The following is a 21,299-nucleotide window of genomic DNA, read 5'->3' on the forward strand; positions in this document are numbered from 1 at the left end:
ACTGGCTCTATGGGCCTTTTGAGACTCCACCAGCTAAACATTCATTGGCTGGCGCGGGATGACATCACTTCTGTAGATATGTAAATATTATTGAGCATTCAAAGCTAAAGAAAGCTTGAAAAACATTGACAACTTAGTATAAGTTACAGAAACAAGTGAAAAATGTACACACACACTATGAAATTAACCTCAATGGAAATGGGAGAACTAGAACTGTCTTTTTGTAACCTCATAACTGTACTCTTTGAAATGAATATGGGTTAAAATAGTGGTTTTACTTCCCATGGGTAAAAGTTGATGCCGCATCATCAACTGATTTATCTCAAAAGTGGCATATAACACCTGCTAAGGCTTTCATAAAATCCAAACTTCAATTAACCTTTGTTTTTAAGGAATGCTACTCTCAAGAAGAAATCACTATGAATTTCGATGGAAACCAATTACCAAAGTGTTTCTCTAATATTTATATAAAAATTATGCAGAGCCACATCTGCGTGATGATTTGAGAGGCTCTTCAGACAAAAAGCTACGTGAATAAAAGAAATTCATTATGCAACTGAGACGTTCGTCATCTAAATATATGCTTTCAGATGCTAAAAGTTCAGCCACTTGTTGTTTTGCACAATTTTGATTTCCTCTTGATATCGTCAAGGTTTTTTTCATGTTTATTTTTAGTTATCTTCTCTCTCTCTCTCTCTCTCTCTCTCTCCCCCCCTCCCTCTCTCTCCCCCCTCTTTCTCTCTCTCCCCTCTCTCTCTCTCTCCCCTCTCTCCCCCCCCCCCTCTCTCTCTCTCTTTCTCCCCCCTCTCTCTCTCTCCCCCCTCTCTCTCTCTTTCTCCCTCTCTCCCCCCTCTCTCACCCCCCCTCTCTCTCCCCCCTCTCTCTCTCTCCCCCTCTCCCTCTCTCTCCCCCTCTCTCCCCCTCCCCCTCTCCCCTCCCTCTCCCCCTCCCCCTCTCCCCTCTCCCCTCCCTCTCCCCTCCCTCTCTCTCTCTCTCTCTCTCTCTCTCTCTCTCTCTCTCTCTCTCTCTCTCTCCCTCTCTCCTCTCCCTCTCTCCTCTCCTCTCCCTCTCTTTCTCTCTCTCTCTCCCCCTCTCCTTCCTCTCTCTCTCTCTCTCTCTCTCTCTTTTCAGCTTTTTTTTTTCCTGTTTGTAACGTGAATTGCTGATAGCAGCAATTTTAATGGCAAAAATATGAAACAATATTCAAGCTTGTCAAGGAAAGGTCAAACTATTTGCATTCATTAGAAACCTGGGAAGCGTGCAGTGTGTGTTTCATTGGAAGGCTTATGGTTATTGATTTTCATACAGCTGTAGGAAGAGGATAATTAGAAGTATACTTCACTTATAGGTGATGCAATTAGGTATAATTTGGCTATAACTACACAGGCATAGAGCTGTGCTGCATATAAGCGCTATTTCCGGACAGCTGCGCTTCTAATAAATCTCACATAGCATTGACTATGTATGCCGTGGTTTGCCATGCTAATGTAGTGTTATGGACAGGAACGCGAGGTAATGTACCATTTATAACTGGGATCAATGTGCATAAACAAAATATAAAGCCCAATGCCATTTCTTTAAAGTCTTTTATACTGCAGTGCAGCTCAAGGAATTGTGTTTCTTTAATAAAGGAGAAGTCCAGCCTAAGCTCGTTTGGCTGGGCTTCTCCTATGGGTCACAGGAGTGCATTTTGTTTTGCACACCTGTAACCCATTTTCAGCAGAGAGCGGACTGAAGTCTGCTCTCTGCTGACGTCGCTGAAATCAGTCCAGGCACCACGTCATTGCGACAATGGAAGTCGGGATCCGCTGCTCGAGGAGCTGTGAGAGCCGAGCCATCGGCGATGTTCCATCACTCAGTTCTCAGTGTAGAGGCACCGGGGGATAGATGCAGCATCGGATCGATGCTCCATCCACCTAGGTAAGTATGATGGGGGGAAAAAACCCAAACCCATTCTTCTCTTTTAAAGATGTCTGCTGTACTCTTATAAAAGACCAGTTATTGAAAATTGATCAGTCTAAATTTAATCTTTCTCTCTCTCTCTCTCTCTCTCTCTCTCTCTCCAGCACATTCTTCCTTTGTCACAGCCACAATAATTTAAAGTGGTTGTAAACCTCAGACATGAAATGTGAGCAAAGCATTACCCTCTATAGTGTGTACTTAGTGTGTCTTAACCACTTCCCTACCAGCCCATAGTCATATGACGTCCACAGATGGGATCTCCCATCCTGGGTGGACGTCATATGACGTCCTGGGATTCCCGGCCGTCTAGGGGGCGCGCGCGCGCGTGCCCGCCGTGTTCCTCGGGACCCGGTGCGTGTGCCCAGCGGCCGCGATGTCCGCCGGGCACCCGCGATTGCCCGTTAACCGGGCCGGCATGTGGATCTGTGTGTGTAAACACACAGATCCACAGCCTGTCAGCTCTGAGGAGAGCGATCTGTGTTCCCAGAACGGAGGAACACAGATCGGTCTCCTCCCCTAGCGCGTCCCCTCCCCCCTTCAGTTAGAATCATTCCCTAGGAAACATATTAACCCCTCCCCGCCCCCTAGTGGTTAACCCCTTCACTGCCTGTCACATTTACACAGTAATCAATGCAATTTTATAGCATTGATCGCTGTATAAATGTGATTGGTCCCAAAAATGTGTCAAAAGTGTCCGATGTGTCCGCCATAATGTCGCAGTCACCAAAAAAAATTGCGATCGCCGCTAAAAAAAATAAAGAAATATATTTTTTTTAAAAATGCCATAAATCTATCCCGTATTTTGTAGACGCTATAACTTTTGCGCAAACCAATCAATATACGGTTATTGCGATTTTTTTTTTACCAAAAATATGTAGAAGAATACATATCGGCCAAAACTGAGGAAAAAATGTGTTTTAAAAAAAAAAAATTGGGATATTTATTATAGCAAAAAGTAAAAAATATTGTGTTTTTTTCAAAATTGTCGCTCTTCTTTTGTTTATAGCGCAAAAAATAAAAACCGCAGAGGCGATCAAATACCACCAAAAAAAAGCTCTATTTGTGGTGAAAAAAAGGATGTCAATTTCTTTTGGGTACAACGTCGCACGACCGCGCAATTGACGTTTAAAGTGCAACAGTGCTGAAAACTAAAAATTGGCCTGGGAAGGAAGGGGGTGAAATTGCCCGGTATTGAACCGGTTAATTAAGAGCGATAAGGGTCATTTCAGTCTGCTGCTTCATTCCTCTGCTATCAGCATGAGTCACTTCTGACATGTTTTCCTGAAACCAAGAGAAAAATGGTGACAGGGGAGGGACCTCCAGCAGATTCACAGTCTCAGTTCTGTTCCTGTGTGAAGGGGTGTGTGTCCCTTCCCACCAATCAGCTGTCAGAGCTCTCTTTACTAAGCTCCGCAGAGTAAAATTTCAGCTTTCTGCCCCCTTTTTTCTGAATTCTCAGACAAACTTTGTAAATTCAGCACTTTGAATGGAAGTAGAGAAGAGAAGACTGGAGATAGACAGGCTCAACTTATGTAGGAGGAATTGTTTCATGTCTGGGTATCACCTGAAGCCAGTCACACACTGGGTATATGTAAGGGTTTACATCCACTTTAGGACATACCCAAACCTCCCATGGGTCATCTTTATAAAATATGAAAACCATTTTAACTTGCGAGCAAAGGAGCAGCAGCTCTATTCCGTCATCCTCCGTGTCCATAACACATATTTGAATTCCTTATTATGATTTTCTGAGTAAACCTAAAGATTAAAGTTATATCTAGATTTTCTGTATTGTTCATGACTAATGTCAGGGTTACATTTTCTTTTACTCATGTATCATGTTATTTTTATAGGTTGAATTAACTGTTATGTTTTTTTTTTTTTTTTCTTCTGAATATTGCCTAATGGAGTTCCCAGTGGCTCTGATACTTTGAAAATTGTTTTTCTGCGCCATTTTTGAAGTGCTGGTATTGCTTTGTTTAAAAACATACTAAAAGACACATGTCAAAAAAGGAGAGAAAAAAATAGAAAGACAGTTGCAGTAATATAGCCATTGACCCACTTAGGAGGTCATTCAGTAGACAAATGACTAAACAAAAAATAATTATTCATTAGTATTAGTATCAGTGAGAAATTATGAATGCATTGGAACCCAGTATTCAAAAATTTAGCAGGAAAATTGCATATGAGTTAACAAATTTACTTGAGGGGGGGAGTCGGTCAAGATTCCGTGGTGCATTATACCAAATGTCTTGTGCCAAGGAAATTGTTTATGAACTTTTTGAGCATATTTTATAGTTGTGCATGGGATCTTTGTTCAAATATGTTGCGTTTTATAAAACATAAATGTCAGCATGAAGTTCTCATAAGATTAGTTATATTGTATGATAGATGTAGAAAATCCTCAGTTGAGGTCTGCTGTCCTACATAGGTGACAGACACCCTTTAAGTTAAAATAATTTTTTTTTCCACCTACTCTGTCTGGTCATAAAACACTGCGATCAAAACCTTTTCATCTGATGTTATCTGGCAACCCAAGTTATTGTCCATGTTCTTTGTTTTAGCAGCTTTTTAAGAAAAAGAGCTATGGTTAACATTTGATCTTCTTCCAGGCTCAAAACTATGAAGAACTTGTGAAAGGTTTACGCGAAGAGCTGAACCAAGGGCAACGTCGTCAGCAAGATGAGCAAAACCATATAGCAGAAATGAGAAGGCAAACTGCAGATGTGGAAACTGAAATGGAGAGACTGAGGTCCCAAAATAAGAGTTATGCTCAAAAGGTAATAACTTATGTTGAATAAGAGTAGGTAGCTGGAAGTGGTGAGTGTATGAGATTGCATGTTTCTCTAATCATGTAACTAAATGTAAGATTATTAATGGTTTTAAAAGAAATTATAGCAAAATACAGAAAGTAAAGTCATGTAGACTTTTCACACTTTTCATTTACTTATCATTACATGTTCTGCTATTTCTTTAAAAATTTTAGAAACATATGTCTTGCCATTTTTTCTGAAGAATTATATAAATTAGTATTTGTATTTACTGCCCTATTTCTCACGAGTTGGCCAATCCATCTTACCTTACCACCTGTAACAAAGGGCCACTGACAACTGTAAGATTTTGGATTTCCCATAATATTCTGTCCAAGTAACAATGGTGGTCAGGACAAATCTCTCCAGTTGAAGACACAGCAGTAAAAACCTTGAAGAGGTTCCAACATTTCCATTTTCGAAACAAAACAAAAAAGTGTTGTCTTTAGAAATATTAAAAATAACCATAATAACAGGGCTGGATATACTGTGTTTAATCTTCTATGAATTGCTCTGTACCCAAATCCATTTGCGTACAAACAAAATCATATGGTGCTACAGTGATGATGCTATTGACTTTGTAGGACACATTTGAATTTATCCCACTGTATGTCTGCCTCCACTATGTCATTTTTGGGGTTTACAAATTTGTAGGCTATGGTATTATGCCATGGTTTAATTACTGAGGTATAGAAAATGGGTCTTCAATGTCTTAACGAGGACTAAAAGTTATTGTGTACCATTCGTCAAAAATGTTAACACTGCTCTGAGGAATCAAAAGAAGTGGTTTAAATTGGATTTACTGCATGTACAGTGATTAACCACTTTCCGTCTGCACTTAAGCCGAAAGACGGCTACAGTGCAAGCATCCAGTGCTGCGCAGGCAGGGCTCTCTGTGATCGTCGAGTACTTCGGGCTCAGCTGATCACAGGTCGGGGTAAAGGGCCAATCACAGTGGAAGTAAACTGAAACCAGTTATCGGAATTAGAAGAAAGGCGGTGACATTACCCACAAGTGCTCTTAATCAGTGCCACCTATCAGTGCCCATGAGTACTGCTAATCCGTGCCCATCAGTTCCACCTATAAGTGCCACCTCTCAGTGCCCTTCAGCGCTGCCTATCAGTCCCTCCAGTGCCACTTCAGTGATAACTATGGGTACCCATCAGTGCAGACTTTCAGTGCAGCCTCATCAGCACACATCAGTGAAGGAGTAAAAGTACCTGTTTGCAAAATTCTATAACAAACTATGAAAAATAGTGTTTTATTTATTTATTTTCATTTTAATTTGGTCTTTTTTTTTCTTTAGCAAAAAATAAAACTGTGGTGATTAAACACTACCAAAAGAAAGCTCTATTTGTGTGAAAAAAATGATAATTTGGATACAGTGTTGCATTACCGTGCAATTGTCATTCAAAGTGCGAAAGCTGAAAATTGGCCTGGGCAGGAAGGGGGTATAAGTGCTCAATAAGCAAGTGGTTAAATGACTTAACATGTACTTGATGCTCTGACTAACAGATAAGCACCAGTATATAGAACTTAAAGAGCAAGTCCAGAGAAATACATAAAATATGTTTTAGTCCTCCTTTAGCTTGCTAATACATATATTCCGTTTAGACATTTTTCTTTTGGTTAGTATACTTACCTGAAATTGGTCTTCATATTGTGTTACTACCCATGTTAAAAAGCTGAATGCAGAATTTCGGCGGCACTTATGGGAACTGATGAGAAGGCACTAATATGCCGCACTGATAGGTGGCACTGATGGGCACTGTTGGGTGGCACTGATGTGCACTGATAGGCAGCAGTGGCGGGCACTGATAGGCGGCATGGATAGGCAGTACAGATGGGCACTGATGGGCATAGATGGGTGGCACTGATGGGCGACACTGATGGGCATTGATGGAGAGCAGCGATGGGCATTGATAGGCAGGACTGATAGACGGCACTGATTGCCAGCACTGACTGGCATGGCTAATGGGCACTGATTTGTGGCACTTGTGGGCAGTGGTGGGCACTGATTGCTGCCACTGGTGGGCATTGTATGCTGGCATTGGTACTGTATTGTTACACTTTATTTCTTTATTGTAGTCAGGGCACTAATGATCAGTGCCCTGATCACATCCCTAGATGTCCCCCTATGAGGAAATGCCGCCGATTGGCTCTCCTCACACTCTGCCAGTGTGAGGCGAGGAGAGCCGATTACCGGCAGCTCCGTGTTTAACCATGTGATCGGCTGTGTGCGGACACGACTCTTTACACAGATCGGGGTCGCGCCATGTCCTAGCAACATGGCGCGGCCTCAATTGCCGCACGGCGTGCCCATTCTGGGACGCCGTCATATGATGGCGTCCCAGAACAAGAGTCGCACCGCCTCGCCGTCATTTGACAGTGGGCGGGCGGCAACCGGTTAATACAATCACAATTTGTTGCTTTGCAGCCTGAAAGACAGACCATTTTTGTTTTATTCAGCTGTATCTACTCAGTGCAACTTATAACATCCAAGTGAAAGATAGAACATCGACATGTCAGAAAAAAAAAAAAAAATCAAAAACAGAATCACTGAGTTGAAAAAAGGATCACCCCCCTTGTGTCAGTATTGTGTTAGTATTTTATTGAACCACCTTTTGCTTTAATTACAGCCTTTAGTCTTTTGCACTATTACCTTTGCCCTAGATTTTGCAATATTTGCCCACTCTTTTTTTACAGAACTGGTCCAGTTCAGTTAAATTTGATGGTGACCGTTTGTGGACTGCAGTCTTCAAGTAGTTACACAGATTTTCAAGGGGGTTTAAAGCCTAGTACACATGGGCTGAGTGTCAGGCGGTATCAGCCGGTTCAATAAAAGCTGGCCGACATTTGGCGTTTGTGTACGGAAGCCAGTTCGACAGAAGGTATGATGCAGCAAGGTCCTATATAGCAAGAGGTTTCATTTCTCAATGCTATGCTATGCATTTATCTACTTACCTGGTAGCTTACCCCTGTAAGGTGCCAGAGGCGGGAGTCTGACCTGTCTGGTGAGCAGTGGGAGATGGCGCTGGAGGAGGTTCACTCTAGCTCCTTAATTACATCTCAACAGCTTTCCCAGTTGTACATTTTGCTGAGTGTACACTACCCCATTGAGATTATTTAAAATGGGCCTCCTCATTAAATCGATTTGTTCCAAATGTAGCAGGGATCATGGTACTCTGATCCATATGTTATGGCATTGCCCAAAGTTGCACAGATAATGAGAGTCCATCCTCAACACTATCAAGCAGACATTTTAAACTATTCTCACTTTGGATCCCAAGTGCTGTATCCTGGGCATAATCAATGATGTGACAAATCAGTTCTTTAGGGAGGTGGTTTCCAGAGCACTGTTTCAGGCACCTAAAAAAATTGTTGTTACATAGGAAAAGCACTTCCCCTCCAATCCTTAAAGAATGGGTGGAGTAAATGGGTTTTATTCTCAGGTTTGAGTGGGATAAAGGATCTGGGGTTGCTGGCTGGATATCCTTGGCCTAGCCCGGCAGACCTAGTTACGGATAGATTGTTTGGTTGAGATATATATATATATATACAGTGTCCTATTCCCTTTACGGGCTCAACTACCATAAGGGGCTCTTTATGTTTGTGTACATGTATAAGTGGCATATCGCTGGGGGGGGTTCTGTGATGGGGTGGCAGGGCATATGCCTTAATCAGTATTTGAACAGCTATCTGTTGGTTCATGTACTTTAATTTTATTTGGGTCCTGGTATAGTCTGTACTGGATGTTCTGAAACGCATATTTTATCTTTGTAAACTTTATAAAAAGAACAAATACTTTATTTTAAATAGTAACTCCACTTTTGTTGAGAAAAATGCAATCCCCTCTGGGTGATCAATGTAAATTGCAAGGATTTTAACAAACCTTTTTACAGATTACAGCGCTGCAGATTGTAAAGGAAAGATCATTTTTAATAACCTTAAAATGCAATTGTATACACGCTATATAAATATTATTTTTTTTTTATTTGCTGTTTTTTTCCCCAAGAAAGTTACCCTTTAAAGGCCACATAAAGTGTGATCAGATTGTCTTCTAAGACATAATAAATAATGACATACATGTGTGAGTCAACCGTAAAGCAATTCCTCCTTTAAAAGAAGCAAACGCATGATTGGAGACTAGTGTGGGTTGACCCTAGGTCTGGTCCTAGACTGCTACCTCTCTGACAGTGACACAAAGTGCTCGCCAGATAGTAGATTCTTGAATGTGTACAGACTAGCACCTGGTACAAAAGTTCATAAGTGTGGGTGCGTGGCCCTGAATGCAGACAGTGTGCATGCGGTTGTGTCCATGCAGATGATAGGGCTGATTTACTAAAACTGGAGAGAACAAAATCTGGTGCAGGTCTGCATAGAAACTACTTCCAGTCAACTTCCAGTTTTTTTTGTCAAAGCCTAAGGCTGGGTTCACACTGATGCTACACGACGTTCATGCGAGTTTCATCCTACTTTGCTCTGCGACATAAGTCCTACATCGGTCCTACATTGGTCCTACATCCATCCGACTTGAATGAATAGAATACTGCTTTGATCCAACTTTGCAATAGTCTGACTTGTCCTTTGACCAATCAAAACAATCCCAGTGTGAGATAAATTCCTTTTACTGCTGCTGTAATCACCATGTCGGATGTCAAAAGTCAGATGGTTAGGACAAGGATCCTACTTTGATCCGACTTCAGTGATATTCAGTGGGCTGAAGTAGGATCAAAGTCGGACCAAAGTAGTACAGGGAGCATTTTCAAAGTCGGACCGACTTGTGTCGGACCAGTTAAGACAGCTCTCATAGGGAAACATTGATTTTCACACGTCATGCAACATGAGCTCCCAACGTTGGACCATTTGTCATACCTGTGTGAACCCGGCCTTATTGATCAAGTTGAGGCCAGGTTTACACTCCGATAAGCCCCTTGCCTGCAGACCCCGACAACCAATGGCCAGGGTTGTCGGGAAGAGGCTCTTGTCCTCATCAACATGGGGACAAGGTACTTTGGGGTGGGGGGGGCGCAGGGCGCCCCCCTGCCCCAAAGCACCCACCCCTCCATGTTGAGGGCATGCGGCCTGGTACGGTTCAGGAGGGGGGGCTCTCGCTCGTCCCCACCCCTTTTCCTGAACGGCCGGGCTGTGTGCTCGGATAAGAGTCTCGTATGGATTTTAGGGGCCCCCCATGCCATTTTTTCGGCGTAGGGGGTTGCCCTTAAAATCCATATCAGACCGAAGGGCCTGGTATGATCTTGGAGGGGGAACCCATGCTGGTTTTTTATTTAAAATTTGACGCGGAGTTCCCCCTCAAGATCATCAGAGAACAAGTCACATGCCAAAGTCGGATCACGCAAGACGGCAATCCGACTTTGTATGTTATGTATGTTATGCCATACAGCAGGGGTAGGCAACATTCTGAGCATAGTGTGCCGAAAAATATTTTCAAAGAAATTGAGAGTACATAAAAAAAAAGGTCAACTTCCCACACTCAATCATGAAAAATAATTTTTATAAACTAAATGCTGTAAACAACATAAATAATATTACAAAATTAATATTGTGCTTTGTGCCTTCGCACATCAAATCAGCCTAATTTCTGCGCTATAGACTTCAGCTCACCCCATTTCCTGCACCTTCATACCTCAGTTCAGCCTGAAATCCTGCACCTTTACACCTCAAATCAGCGTCAACTCCTGAGCCTTCACACCCCAGATCAGTCCCAACTCCTGAACCTTCACACCTCACAAAGCAGAGGTCAGGGGGTCAGCAGGGTGGAAGACAGAGGTCAGCAGGACATAGGACAGGGTCAGCAGGTCAGAGGATGCGTCAGTAGGGCAGAGAACAGAGGGCCAGCAGTGCAGGTGACAGGAGTTAGTAGGGCAGTGTACAGGGGTCAGCAGGGTAGAGAATGGGGTCAGGAGGGCAGGGATTAGCAGGGCAAAGGACAAGGTCAGCAGGGCTAAGGACTGGGGTCAGCACAGCATAGGGCAAGGGTCAGCAGGGCAGGGCTCAACAGGGCAGAGGACTAGGATCAGAAAAGGCATAGGACAAGTGTCAGCAGGACAGAGGACAGGTGTCAGCAGGGCAAAGCATGCATGCCAGAGGATGGGTGTCAACAGAACAGAGGATGGATGACAGCAGAGTGGGGGGCGTCAGCAGGGCAGAGGATGTTTCAATGCTGACAGGGAACTCAGCTGCTCCTCCCAACACTGCGCACAGTTAAGATCTGATTCTTTTGCAGAGGCAACCTGGATTTGCACAGTGTAGCTGGCTGTTGCAGGCTGAGGATTTCACAGGTCAGAACTGCAACCGCCAGTCACACGCTGTGCCGATCAAAGTTGTGTCTGAAAAATAAACAGATTAGCTATGTGCGGTGGGCAGGCCTGTGGCAAGCCTGACTGTAGTCCGAGGATGGGAGGAAGAGCTTACCACCCCAGGCACAGTATTCATGCGGGGAAGGGGCGGCATGGCGCTGTGCACCACCCTCTAGATCTGGCCATCCATTGCTTCACTGTCAGCTGTATGTATGCCAAGTGAGGTGGGCGGGGATGGAGGCAGGCTGCGAAGGAGGTGATCCCAGTCGTTCTGCCACTTGTGCAGCCAGCGCACCAACTGCCGGCCAACTTTGCTGATGCGTGAGAAGTGGGTGTCCCAGGCATCCCTTGCATAAATGTGGCTGCATGGCATATCTGGCGCGGGTTTCGGGGGTTGCTGACCCCTGCCATACAGTTTTCAGACAGGAAAGAACAAAGAACCATGAGGGTATTTCTAAGGATCTGCAAACATCTCCTAATAACATCTGTGTTTATTAGTCTACTGTGAGATGCTGTTCACACCTGTTTGTTTTAGGTGTGGTGAATTAAAAAAAAAAATGTTGCTGCATCATTGATGTGTTTTCCTCAAAACACACATCATATAGAGTTCAGTAGTAAAATGCAAGGCACCTAAAACGTAGCACACAGTTGTAGATCTACCCCAAGAAAACTACTGAACGAGATAAATGATCATAGAGTATTATCATGAAGGGAACCACTCTTGTAAATAAAATGGTCCTGCATGTCTCATCCCATTTCTTAGAAATGATAGAGGGGGTATAATAGTTTCATAGAACTATATATAATATATATATTATGTTGACTTGCAATGCTCATTATTTTTACTCACAGAATCAGTTTACTCTTAACATCTTTGCAATTTTATTAGTCCTACACTGTTTTCCTTTCAGCATAGCTACAGTAATAAATATTCTTTTTACATTCTTGTTTCTTTTAAAATTGTTTAACATTGTCCCCCATGTGTACACTGCTCATATTTTACCCTTGCATGTTTCAGCAATGTTTATGTATCAGCTATTTGTGGTAGAGCAATGTATAGCCCTATTCTGAACAACTGATAAGCCAAACATAACTAAAGATAGGAGTTGTATGACATATTTCATCCTACTCATTATACTATTCTTCCTTTAAGATTATCTACATATGCACAACTCCTTAGGGAGAACAGTCTTTTCTGGTTTTGGCATGCCGTACTTGCATTACAATACACTTGGCTTTGTACGATGAACAATATATATTTCTGTCATTTGAAGCTTAACTTTAGTAAAACAGTGGGGTTAATACTTAATACTGCTGGAAAGAGAAAAGTATTCCAGTTTGTGACATTGAAATATACTGTATTCATTTCACAGTAGCATTTACTAGTATAGTTAGAGGACTTCAGTTTAAAAAGTAATCCTCCACCAATATCTGACCTCTTCATGCAGCGCTTTTATTTCTGCAGGAGCTGTCCTACATTAATGGGCCCGGGAGCTACAGTAGCATATTTTATCTGCCTCCTCACCTGGTGAAATGTGGTACCATGAATATGCCTAATCCAGAAAAAAAAATTCCCAATGGCTCCAATTATCTGTTTTTAGATGGTCCTATGTGTTAAAGGCTTATAACTACACCACTACAAATATCACTATATGGTATGCTGAAAGTATGGATTTTCCAAAATTGTCTCCAGGTAAATTATTACCTCCTGCTAAGTTGAACGGGTACAGCTGATGTGTTTACTATGATACAAGGGAAAGTATGAAAACACAAACGCTCAAATGATATCAATTTTACAGTAATGAAGAGTTAAAACCCTGCTTGTGTCCCACTGGGGACATTTCTCTTTACTTCTTATCCTAGAGATACAACAGTTGATGTCCATCTTAGACAGCTGTCAAATTTACCCCCATTGTATTATAATCCTTACTTGTTTTGGTAACAGCTCTAAACTTTTGGATTTTCCCTCACTTTTTTCCAGTGACAATTACCAATAAAAAAAATAGATGGGTGAATCGTCAGACACAGGCATCATTAATTTTTTTTACAGAAGATCAAATTCTTTCTTGCTTTATTAAAAACTAAGCAGTAATATTTGATTCATTCATTTTATAAAAATATTCCTTCTATTTGCCAGTTTATTAGAAAGGTATGTAGATTGGCCACTCATGAGGATGCTACTTGCCTGGTAATTTTCAGCCTAGTTGTACCTCAATCACCAAAACTGATTCAGTTAAAACTAGGGATGAGCCGAGCACCCCTCCCCCCCCCCCCCCCCCGGTTCGGTTTGCACCAGAACATGCGAACAGGTGAAAAGTTTGAGCAAATATTCGAAACCTATTAAAGTCAATGAGACACGAACATGAATAATCAAAACTGCTCATTTTAAAGGTTTATATGCAAGTTATTACCATAAAAAGTGTATGGGGACCTGGGTACTGCCCCAGGGGACATGTATCAATGCAAAAAAAGTTTTTAAAATGACCGTTTTTTCAGGAGCAGTGATTTTAATAATGCTTAAGTGAAACAATAAAAAGGAAAAATTCCTTTAAATATCATACCTGGGGGCCCCCTTGGTCTGCCTGTAAAGTGGCGCATCTGTGCAATGTATAGAACAGTGCCGCAGAAAAATGGAATTTCTAAAGGAAAAAATGTAATTTAAACTTGCTTGTGGCACCTGGCAATATAGATAAAAAATCAGTAAAAACATTGGCATGGGTTCTCCCCCCCCCCCCCAGTCCATACCAGGCCCTTCGAGTCACATGATGTCAGAAGGGGCAGGGTCATTCAGTTACGTCATAGGGTGGCCCTGCCTATATAACAGCTGTCACAGCCAAATGACAGCAGTCGCCGGGGGGCCTCTCATGGAGGTGGAGTTTTTTTGTTTTGTTTTTTCAATTTTTCAGGTCCATCGGGAGGCATGATTGACATGGGGGTCTGGGATCTGGGGGCCCCTTTGTTAAAAGGGGCTTCCAGATTACGATAAGCCCCTCACCCGAAGACCCTCACAACCTCCGGGCCAGGGTTGTGGGGAAGCGGCCTTTGTCCCCATCAACATGGGGACAAAGTGCTTTGGGGGACCCCAAAGCACCCTCCCCATGTTGAGGGCAAGTGGCCTGGTATGGTTCAGGAGGGGAGTGCTCGCTCATCCCCCCTTTCCTGGCCTGCCACGCTGCTTGCTTGGATAAGGGTCTGGTATGGATTTTGGGGAGAACCCCGCGCCAATTTTTTTCAAAATTTTGGCATAGGATTACCCTTAAAATCGATGCCAGACACAAGGGGCCTGGTATAGATTTTTTTTTTGGGGGGGGGACCCCCACACAGTTTTTTATTCTGTCATAGGGTTCCCCTTAACCACTTCAATGAACTGTATTATTTACTCTGCACTGCACTATATACCCTGCACTGTATTATATATATTACACTGACTGCAGTATATACTCTGAACTGCATTATATATACTGTACGGACTGCACTATATACTCTGCAGACAAATTGGGCCTTGGGTGTTGGTGGAGCCAGAACACCGTAACCCCTCACAATTACTATTGTTGGGCGCAGGAACGGGCCCTGCTGTTAAAAATTAGTTAAAAAATTGAAATTACATGCCCCAGTTAAACAGGTGCAGGCAAATAGGGCCTTGGGTGTTGGTGGTGCCAGAACACTGTAACCCCTCACAGTTACTCTTGTTGGGCACAGGAACGGGCTCTGCTGTTAAAAATTTGTTCAAAAATTGAAATTACATGTCCTTGTTAAACGGGCAGAAAAATTGGGCCTTGAGTGTTGGTGGTGCCCTAAACCAAAAATATTGTTGGAAGCTAGCATGATCAAGATTCGGGAGGAATAGGATAGGCAGCATAGGTAGTCTTCAAGGGATCCCAGATCCCTAGCAAATTTAATCAGTTACATCAGCATCAGGGGCTTGATAGCTGCTGATCCAGGACTGATTCATTTTTATAAATGTGAGCCTATCAACAGAGTCTGTGGACAGGCTCATCCTTTGATCTGTTACAAATCCTCCAGCATCACTGAATGTCCGTTCGGAAAGCACGCTGGATGCAGGACAGGCCAGAAGCTCAATTGCATATTGAGCAAGTTCTGGCCAGTGGTTCATCCTCAAGACCCAGTAACCCATTGGAAGCTCAGTTGGAAAGGTCTCCAAGTCTGCTCTTGCCCCTAGTTATTCCTGCACCATATAATGCAGACACTGCTGATGGTTGCTTGAAACTATCAGCCCTGGGCGCTGAGGACTAAAAAATCCTTTAACCACTTAAAGACCAGCCTCGTTTTGGATTTTAGGTGTTTACATGTTTAAAACTGTTTTTTTTGCTAGAAAAAACTGGGGCACAGATAAAAGTGATCTTGCGGCGAACCCGCCGCAGAGACCACTTTTATCTTGTAGCCGACTGCCGTCCGAAAACGGGGATACCAGGGTTATGGCAGCTAGCTGTTCCCATAACAACGATATCGGTCCCCAAAAAAGGGACGTACATCGGCATGCGGCGGTCGGCAAGTGATTGAAGGCATTGGTCGGCCGGACACCTTCTCCACCACTCTTCCTCTGACCAAACGAAGCCTCAAACACGTCCAGCACCAGGGCCTGGAAAGGTGTTACACAAACTTTTCTTCAAGGCGTCCTGAAGATGTTTCATCCTCTGCTCCCTCTGCGAAATCAGGATGAGCTCTGCAACTTTACCTTTTTCCTCTCCTTGATACCATGAATCCTAGGGTCGTTTCACAGGCTTTTCAGAATCGGGGAGCCCATGCAGTGTAAGTTTGCAGAGGCATTTGATTCTGAGTCCTCCAGGTCACTAAGGATGACATTGTCAGGAACTCCCAGCCACGTACAACTCCTTGGGTTTCTGGGGACTGAAAACCATCCCTTGAAGACTGCTGCATGTCATCCTTTACATCCATGCTGACACAATCTTCCTCCTCTTCTTCCTATGTGTTTGGAGGCCTCGCGGGAATGCTATCTGGATAAAGAGAGCCTTGAGAGGACTGGAAGTCCTCTTCCTCCCGCTGTTCTGCCTTAAGTGCCCTGTCCATGATTCAAAAAGCGTGTGCTCCAGTAGGAAGACTAGAGGGACAATGTCCCTGATGCATGCATTGTCACTGCTCACCATCCTTGTGGCTTCCTCAAATGGTGAAAGGACAGCGCATGCATTCTTAATCAGTAGCCACTGGCATGACAAAAAAAAGTCAAGCTCCCCTGAGCCTGTCCTGGTGCCATACTCACACAGGTACTCATTGATGGCCCTTTGCTGTGTGTGCAGCCACTGCAGCATTGACAATGTTGAGTTCCAGCTGGTGTGCATGTCACAAATGAGGTGGTTGGTGGGCAGGTTGAATTCCCGCTAAATGTCAGCAAGCCGAGCACTGGCATTGTATGACTTCTGGAAATGACCACAGACTTTTCTGGCCTGCCTCAGCAGATCTTGTAAGCCTGGGTACCTGGTCAAGAAACGCTGCACCACCAAATTCAGGACATGTGCCAAGCATAGAACATGTGTCAGGTGTCCCTGTCGGAGGGCGGAGAGAAGGTTGATGCCACTGTCGCATACAACCATTCCTGGCTCAAGCTGCCGTGGCGTCAACCACCTCTGAGCCTGCCCCTGCAGAGCTGACTGAATCTCTGCCCCAGTATGGCTCCTGTCCCCTAGACAGACCAATTGAAGCACCGCATGGCATCTTTTAGCCTGACTGCTTGCATAGCCCCTTGAATGCTTACAGAACACTGCTGGTTCAGAGGACATTTCTGCAGAAGAGGTCATAGCGGAAGAAGAAGTGGAGGGGGTGGAGAAGACTGATGTGGCACAATCACCACCAGCTTTTTGGAGGCGTGGTGGCCAAAACAAGCTCCAACACTAAACTCTGTCGTGCATCCTTCCCAGCTGCCAGCAGAGTTACCCAGTGCACCGGGTACACAGTGCAAGGAAAGGTAACGTCCCTGACAATGCCTGCTGAACCATGAGTCAGCAGTAATATGAACCTTGCTGCTAATCGCCCTGTCCAACGAGGCCAAAATATTGCCTTCCACATGACGGTAGAGAGCTGGAAGGGCCTTACGTGAAAAGAAATGTATTTTTGGAACCTGCCACTGTGATACAGCACATTCCACAAATTCATGAAAGGGGGCAGAGTCTACCAGCTGAAAAGGCAACAGTTGCAGTGCTAGCAATTTGGTCAAGCTAGTCTTTAGATGCTGAGCATGTATATGGCTGGGACAGTATTTTTTTTTTTTTTTTTTTTGCGGTTAAGCAACTGGGGTAGCAACATTTGCCTGCTGAAATCAACTGGTGTTGTTCTGCTAGCAGATTGGCTACAAGTACTTGTGGCACCTATTGCTATACCTTCATTCCTCTCAGTGCAGGTTTTTAGAGGACTGGAGGTATAGTAGGGGTTGAGATCCCAGGTCAGGTGCATGCTTTGGCCAATAAGCGGCCTTCAATGCACTGCAATCTTGCATTGTATTTGGGGCGCTCCGTGGTGTTCGAATTTGCCGCAAACGTCCCATGCGAACAAACACCCAATATTTGAGTCAAACTTACGTTCGACTTCAACAACGGACCATCCCTAATTATAACCCTTGTGGGAGAAACAGGCTTCTACAGTTAAGCGGTTATCAGTAGTGAGTCTATGCTGATTAATTCAGTTCTGCAACATGTGGTCTTTCCATGCAAGGAGCATGGTACCCTGTAACTTTTCTGAACAAACAGAGCCTGTTAGGACTGCAACCTAAAATGTAGTTTAATTTGCCCATGAATTGCATCCCTATTACTTTAGAACTTTTTTGCCGAGATGCTCATTTTTTTACCTTGGTCATAGAGCAGCTGAAATCCAGGATCATTAATGAACTTTGAGTAATGTGCCTCAGCAAGCATTTTGTAATTGTAAATGGAATTTCATGGCTTCCTTTGCTGTAAATCAGAATGTGTGTTTATAGGGCGCTTTTTAATCCAGGCTTAATACACAATTATTTTTTAATAATCACAGCCTTAGAACTGCAGCTGTGAGCTCACTAGTTTAAACAGCTGACTGAAGTAAGCCGTTTTATGTTGCTAATATTCCTGGGCATGTCAGGAGGGAGAGAGTTATTTTCCTCAGGTGTGTTTGAGTAAGTCTCCTAATTTCATTACTTTTAAAGGCAGCGTGAAAATAAAACATGTCATCTCCCTAGATATTGCAATGTTTGGTCAAATTGAAACGTTGTGTGATTACTTCCTACATTCTCTCACCACTTTATAACAGCACATACTTGATCAAACATGACCAAGGCTTCATTCTATGTTGAGAGTGTTCCTCAAGGCATTGCTGGCTCTTGTAGCAGCAAAGGCAGACGGATTAGCAACAATGGAAGCATACTCTGAAAATACTAACATGTGGAGCAGAATAAGAGTTCTCATTATTGAAATGGCTAAAATTAAAGCTAACCTACAGGCAGATTTAAAAAAGAAACACCAAATCATGCAATACTTTTTTCTAAAAAATCCCATAATGGCATGTAATTTGAAATGAAGCTAGTGTATGGGGTTAACAGAAGGAGCCAATCAGGTGTGTCACACGCAATGCACATATGTTAATAACAAGAATGCCCTCCAACCCCCATGTTCCTCACTGGCAGAATTTTTTTTTTGTTTGTTTTTTTGTATACTTGCATCCAATCTTCTTCAGGTTATCCTCTTCGCCTCTTCAGGTGGGTAGTCCCTAATGTGATATCAGCACCACTCTATGCATCAGTACATAAAAGATGACATTGTGATACCCACTCAGGGAGCAGGCCCATACTCCTTGCTAGAGATGTACTTGGACATGTTCGAAATCCCACATGCCCGATCCCGCCAGGAAGCCGACACTGCACACCACTAATCACAGGCAGACATTTACCGATTCGTGCAGCTGCGAACCAGGAAATGTCATTGTGGCATTCTGCGTCATTTAACCCAGAAGCCTGTGGAGGTGGTGGATAAAAGTTACTGTTTTTTAAGCACTGGACATCATAATGAAAAAAAAAATGGCCTCCTGTTTAGGTTTAGCTGCAAAAAAGAAATACCAGGTCACCAACCATACTGTACAGTCTGGTAGGACCATGTGAATTTCAGGACTGGCTAGACTGTAGTACGAACCCTTTTGCAGGTTCCATGTACAGTAGGTATCTCAGCTGTGTATTTAGCTGTATGTATGGAGTTCAGGTTTAAATATCACTGCTGTACAGTGTTTTATTTAAGTCCTATGATTTTGTGTGCATGTGCACTAATTTTTTTTCCCACAGCTTAGTGTACCCATCATGAAATAGTAAAATATTCAATAATTTTTAGAATTTGGTAAAAAAACATCAGCTAGGTAATATTGCAGGTGCCATTCAAGAGAGCTTGCATGAGAGAGCCCGAAGAGGCAGTAGGGGAGGGGGCAGCATCCCCTCCTGTCACCTGTAAAAGCAATCCATCGGCTAATCAGCTGCTAGGATTGCTTTTAGATAAATGAGTATCGCCGGCTGAAAAAAAAAATACCAGGGGTTAGGGCATACAGCTGACACTGGTATAATAACTTGAACACAATCACGTACATGTACGTGATTCTGCAGCAAGTGATTAAAATGACCTGCACCAGATTTAAAACCCTTGCAGCCCATTTTGGTAGCTTTGCTGAGTCAGGTATTTCTTAATAGTACAACTGTTACAAAGTGGCACTGTTACTGCATCAAATTCAGAAAGAATTACTTCCAGTTTGTAGATAATAAAACTGGTATTTATAGCGGAGTTCCACCCAAAAGTGGAACTTCCGCTCATTTGTCTCCTCCCCCCTCTGGCATTTGGCATCTTTTCGGGGGGGGGGAGTGATTACCTGTCTTCGACAGATATCCTGTCCCCACTTCTGGGAGTCTGGGCCGCGGCGCATTACATCACAGCTCGGCTCCCTCCTCGCTTCCTGCCTCACGCATGCGCAGGAGGGACCCAGCGACAAGCCGTAATGCTACACTGCCGGGTTCCTTTACCCTTAATGCTGGCGGCAGCACCCAACAGCTGATGGAAACATCAGCTGCGGTGCCCTCCAGGACAGGTAAATGTCCTATTATTAACAGTCAGCAGCTGCAGTATGTGTGTTTTGCAGGGGTGAGCGGACCCCCTGTTTAAGTTAATTGAGGTAAGTTGATATACAGTATAGACAGACAGTGTCACCGCTACTTCCTCTTCAACTGTCACTGGTTGTTAAGGATGCTGCTGGCTGTGCAACTAGTGATGCTGACATTAGGCGAAGACTTCTGGGGAACCTGAGGTGCTAGTTGCCATCAAGTCCACTGTCTTATTGTGATTGGCAGTGGACAGATTCTATAGCTAATAGCAGACTGTCTATTGGCTATGGATCGTCACACTGCTTGCTGTCAATCACACCTGATGGGAAACTAGTGTCTCTGAATGCCCATCAACCAGCCACAAAACTCCTCGGTGCTGCACTGCCTGTGAGACAGCTGCAGTGGCGAGAGGGAGCTCATCTGTACTGAGGGCAGAGCACACGTATGAACACTCCATCCTCACTTCACCCCTCACATGCACTGTTTACAGCAGATAAATTAATCTGTCACCTGCTCTGACATTGGTCATACGGAGGCCTGGCAAAGTTCTAAAGAGTGTCCTAGACACTCTTCATGAATTCTCTTAATAGGTGGTGGCTATAGAAAGAAGAACAGTGATCAGTTATAAGAACATCAAGCAAGTGTATTAAATTCATACCTTTTGAACTAATTACTTACAGGAATCACGGTATAATCCCATGATTCAAAACCCCTATACGTTTTGCCAACCGCTGTCAATGTTCTAGTACTAGTATGGTCGCTCCAGCTAAAATATAATTTACGCATTCATTTTTCTGGTAATAGTCCAGTGGAGAGTTTATTCAAGTGTCAGTCCATTAAAAAGTGATGTTTAATGTATACAGTATCTCACAAAAGTGAGTACACCCCTCACATTTTTGTAAATATTTTATTATATCTTTTCATGTAACAACACTGAAGAAATGACACTATGCTACAGTGTAAAGTAGTGAGGGTACAGCTTGTAAAACAGTGTCAATTTGATGTCCCCTCAAAATAACTCAACACACAGCCATTAATGTCTAAACTGCTGGCAACAAAAGTGAGTACACCCCTAAGTGAAAATGTCCAAATTGGGCCCAAAGTGTCAATATTTTGTGTAGCCATCATTATTTT

General features: G+C 43.4%; 1 protein-coding gene across 6 annotated transcripts in view; it reads left to right on the plus strand.

Moving 5' to 3' along the window:
• LOC141145285 (uncharacterized) overlaps window positions 1-21,299 on the plus strand; it is a 577,610-nt gene that overhangs the window by 242,463 nt on the left and 313,848 nt on the right. For all 6 annotated transcript variants that reach the window (XM_073631839.1, XM_073631841.1, XM_073631840.1 and 3 more), the window contains exon 15: window positions 4,575-4,742. In XM_073631839.1, the coding sequence (XP_073487940.1) occupies window positions 4,575-4,742 (168 nt within the window). The remainder of the gene's footprint in view (window positions 1-4,574; window positions 4,743-21,299) is intronic.

This window comes from Aquarana catesbeiana, linkage group LG05 (genome assembly GCF_042186555.1).
Source record: "Aquarana catesbeiana isolate 2022-GZ linkage group LG05, ASM4218655v1, whole genome shotgun sequence".
NCBI lineage: Eukaryota > Metazoa > Chordata > Amphibia > Anura > Ranidae > Aquarana > Aquarana catesbeiana.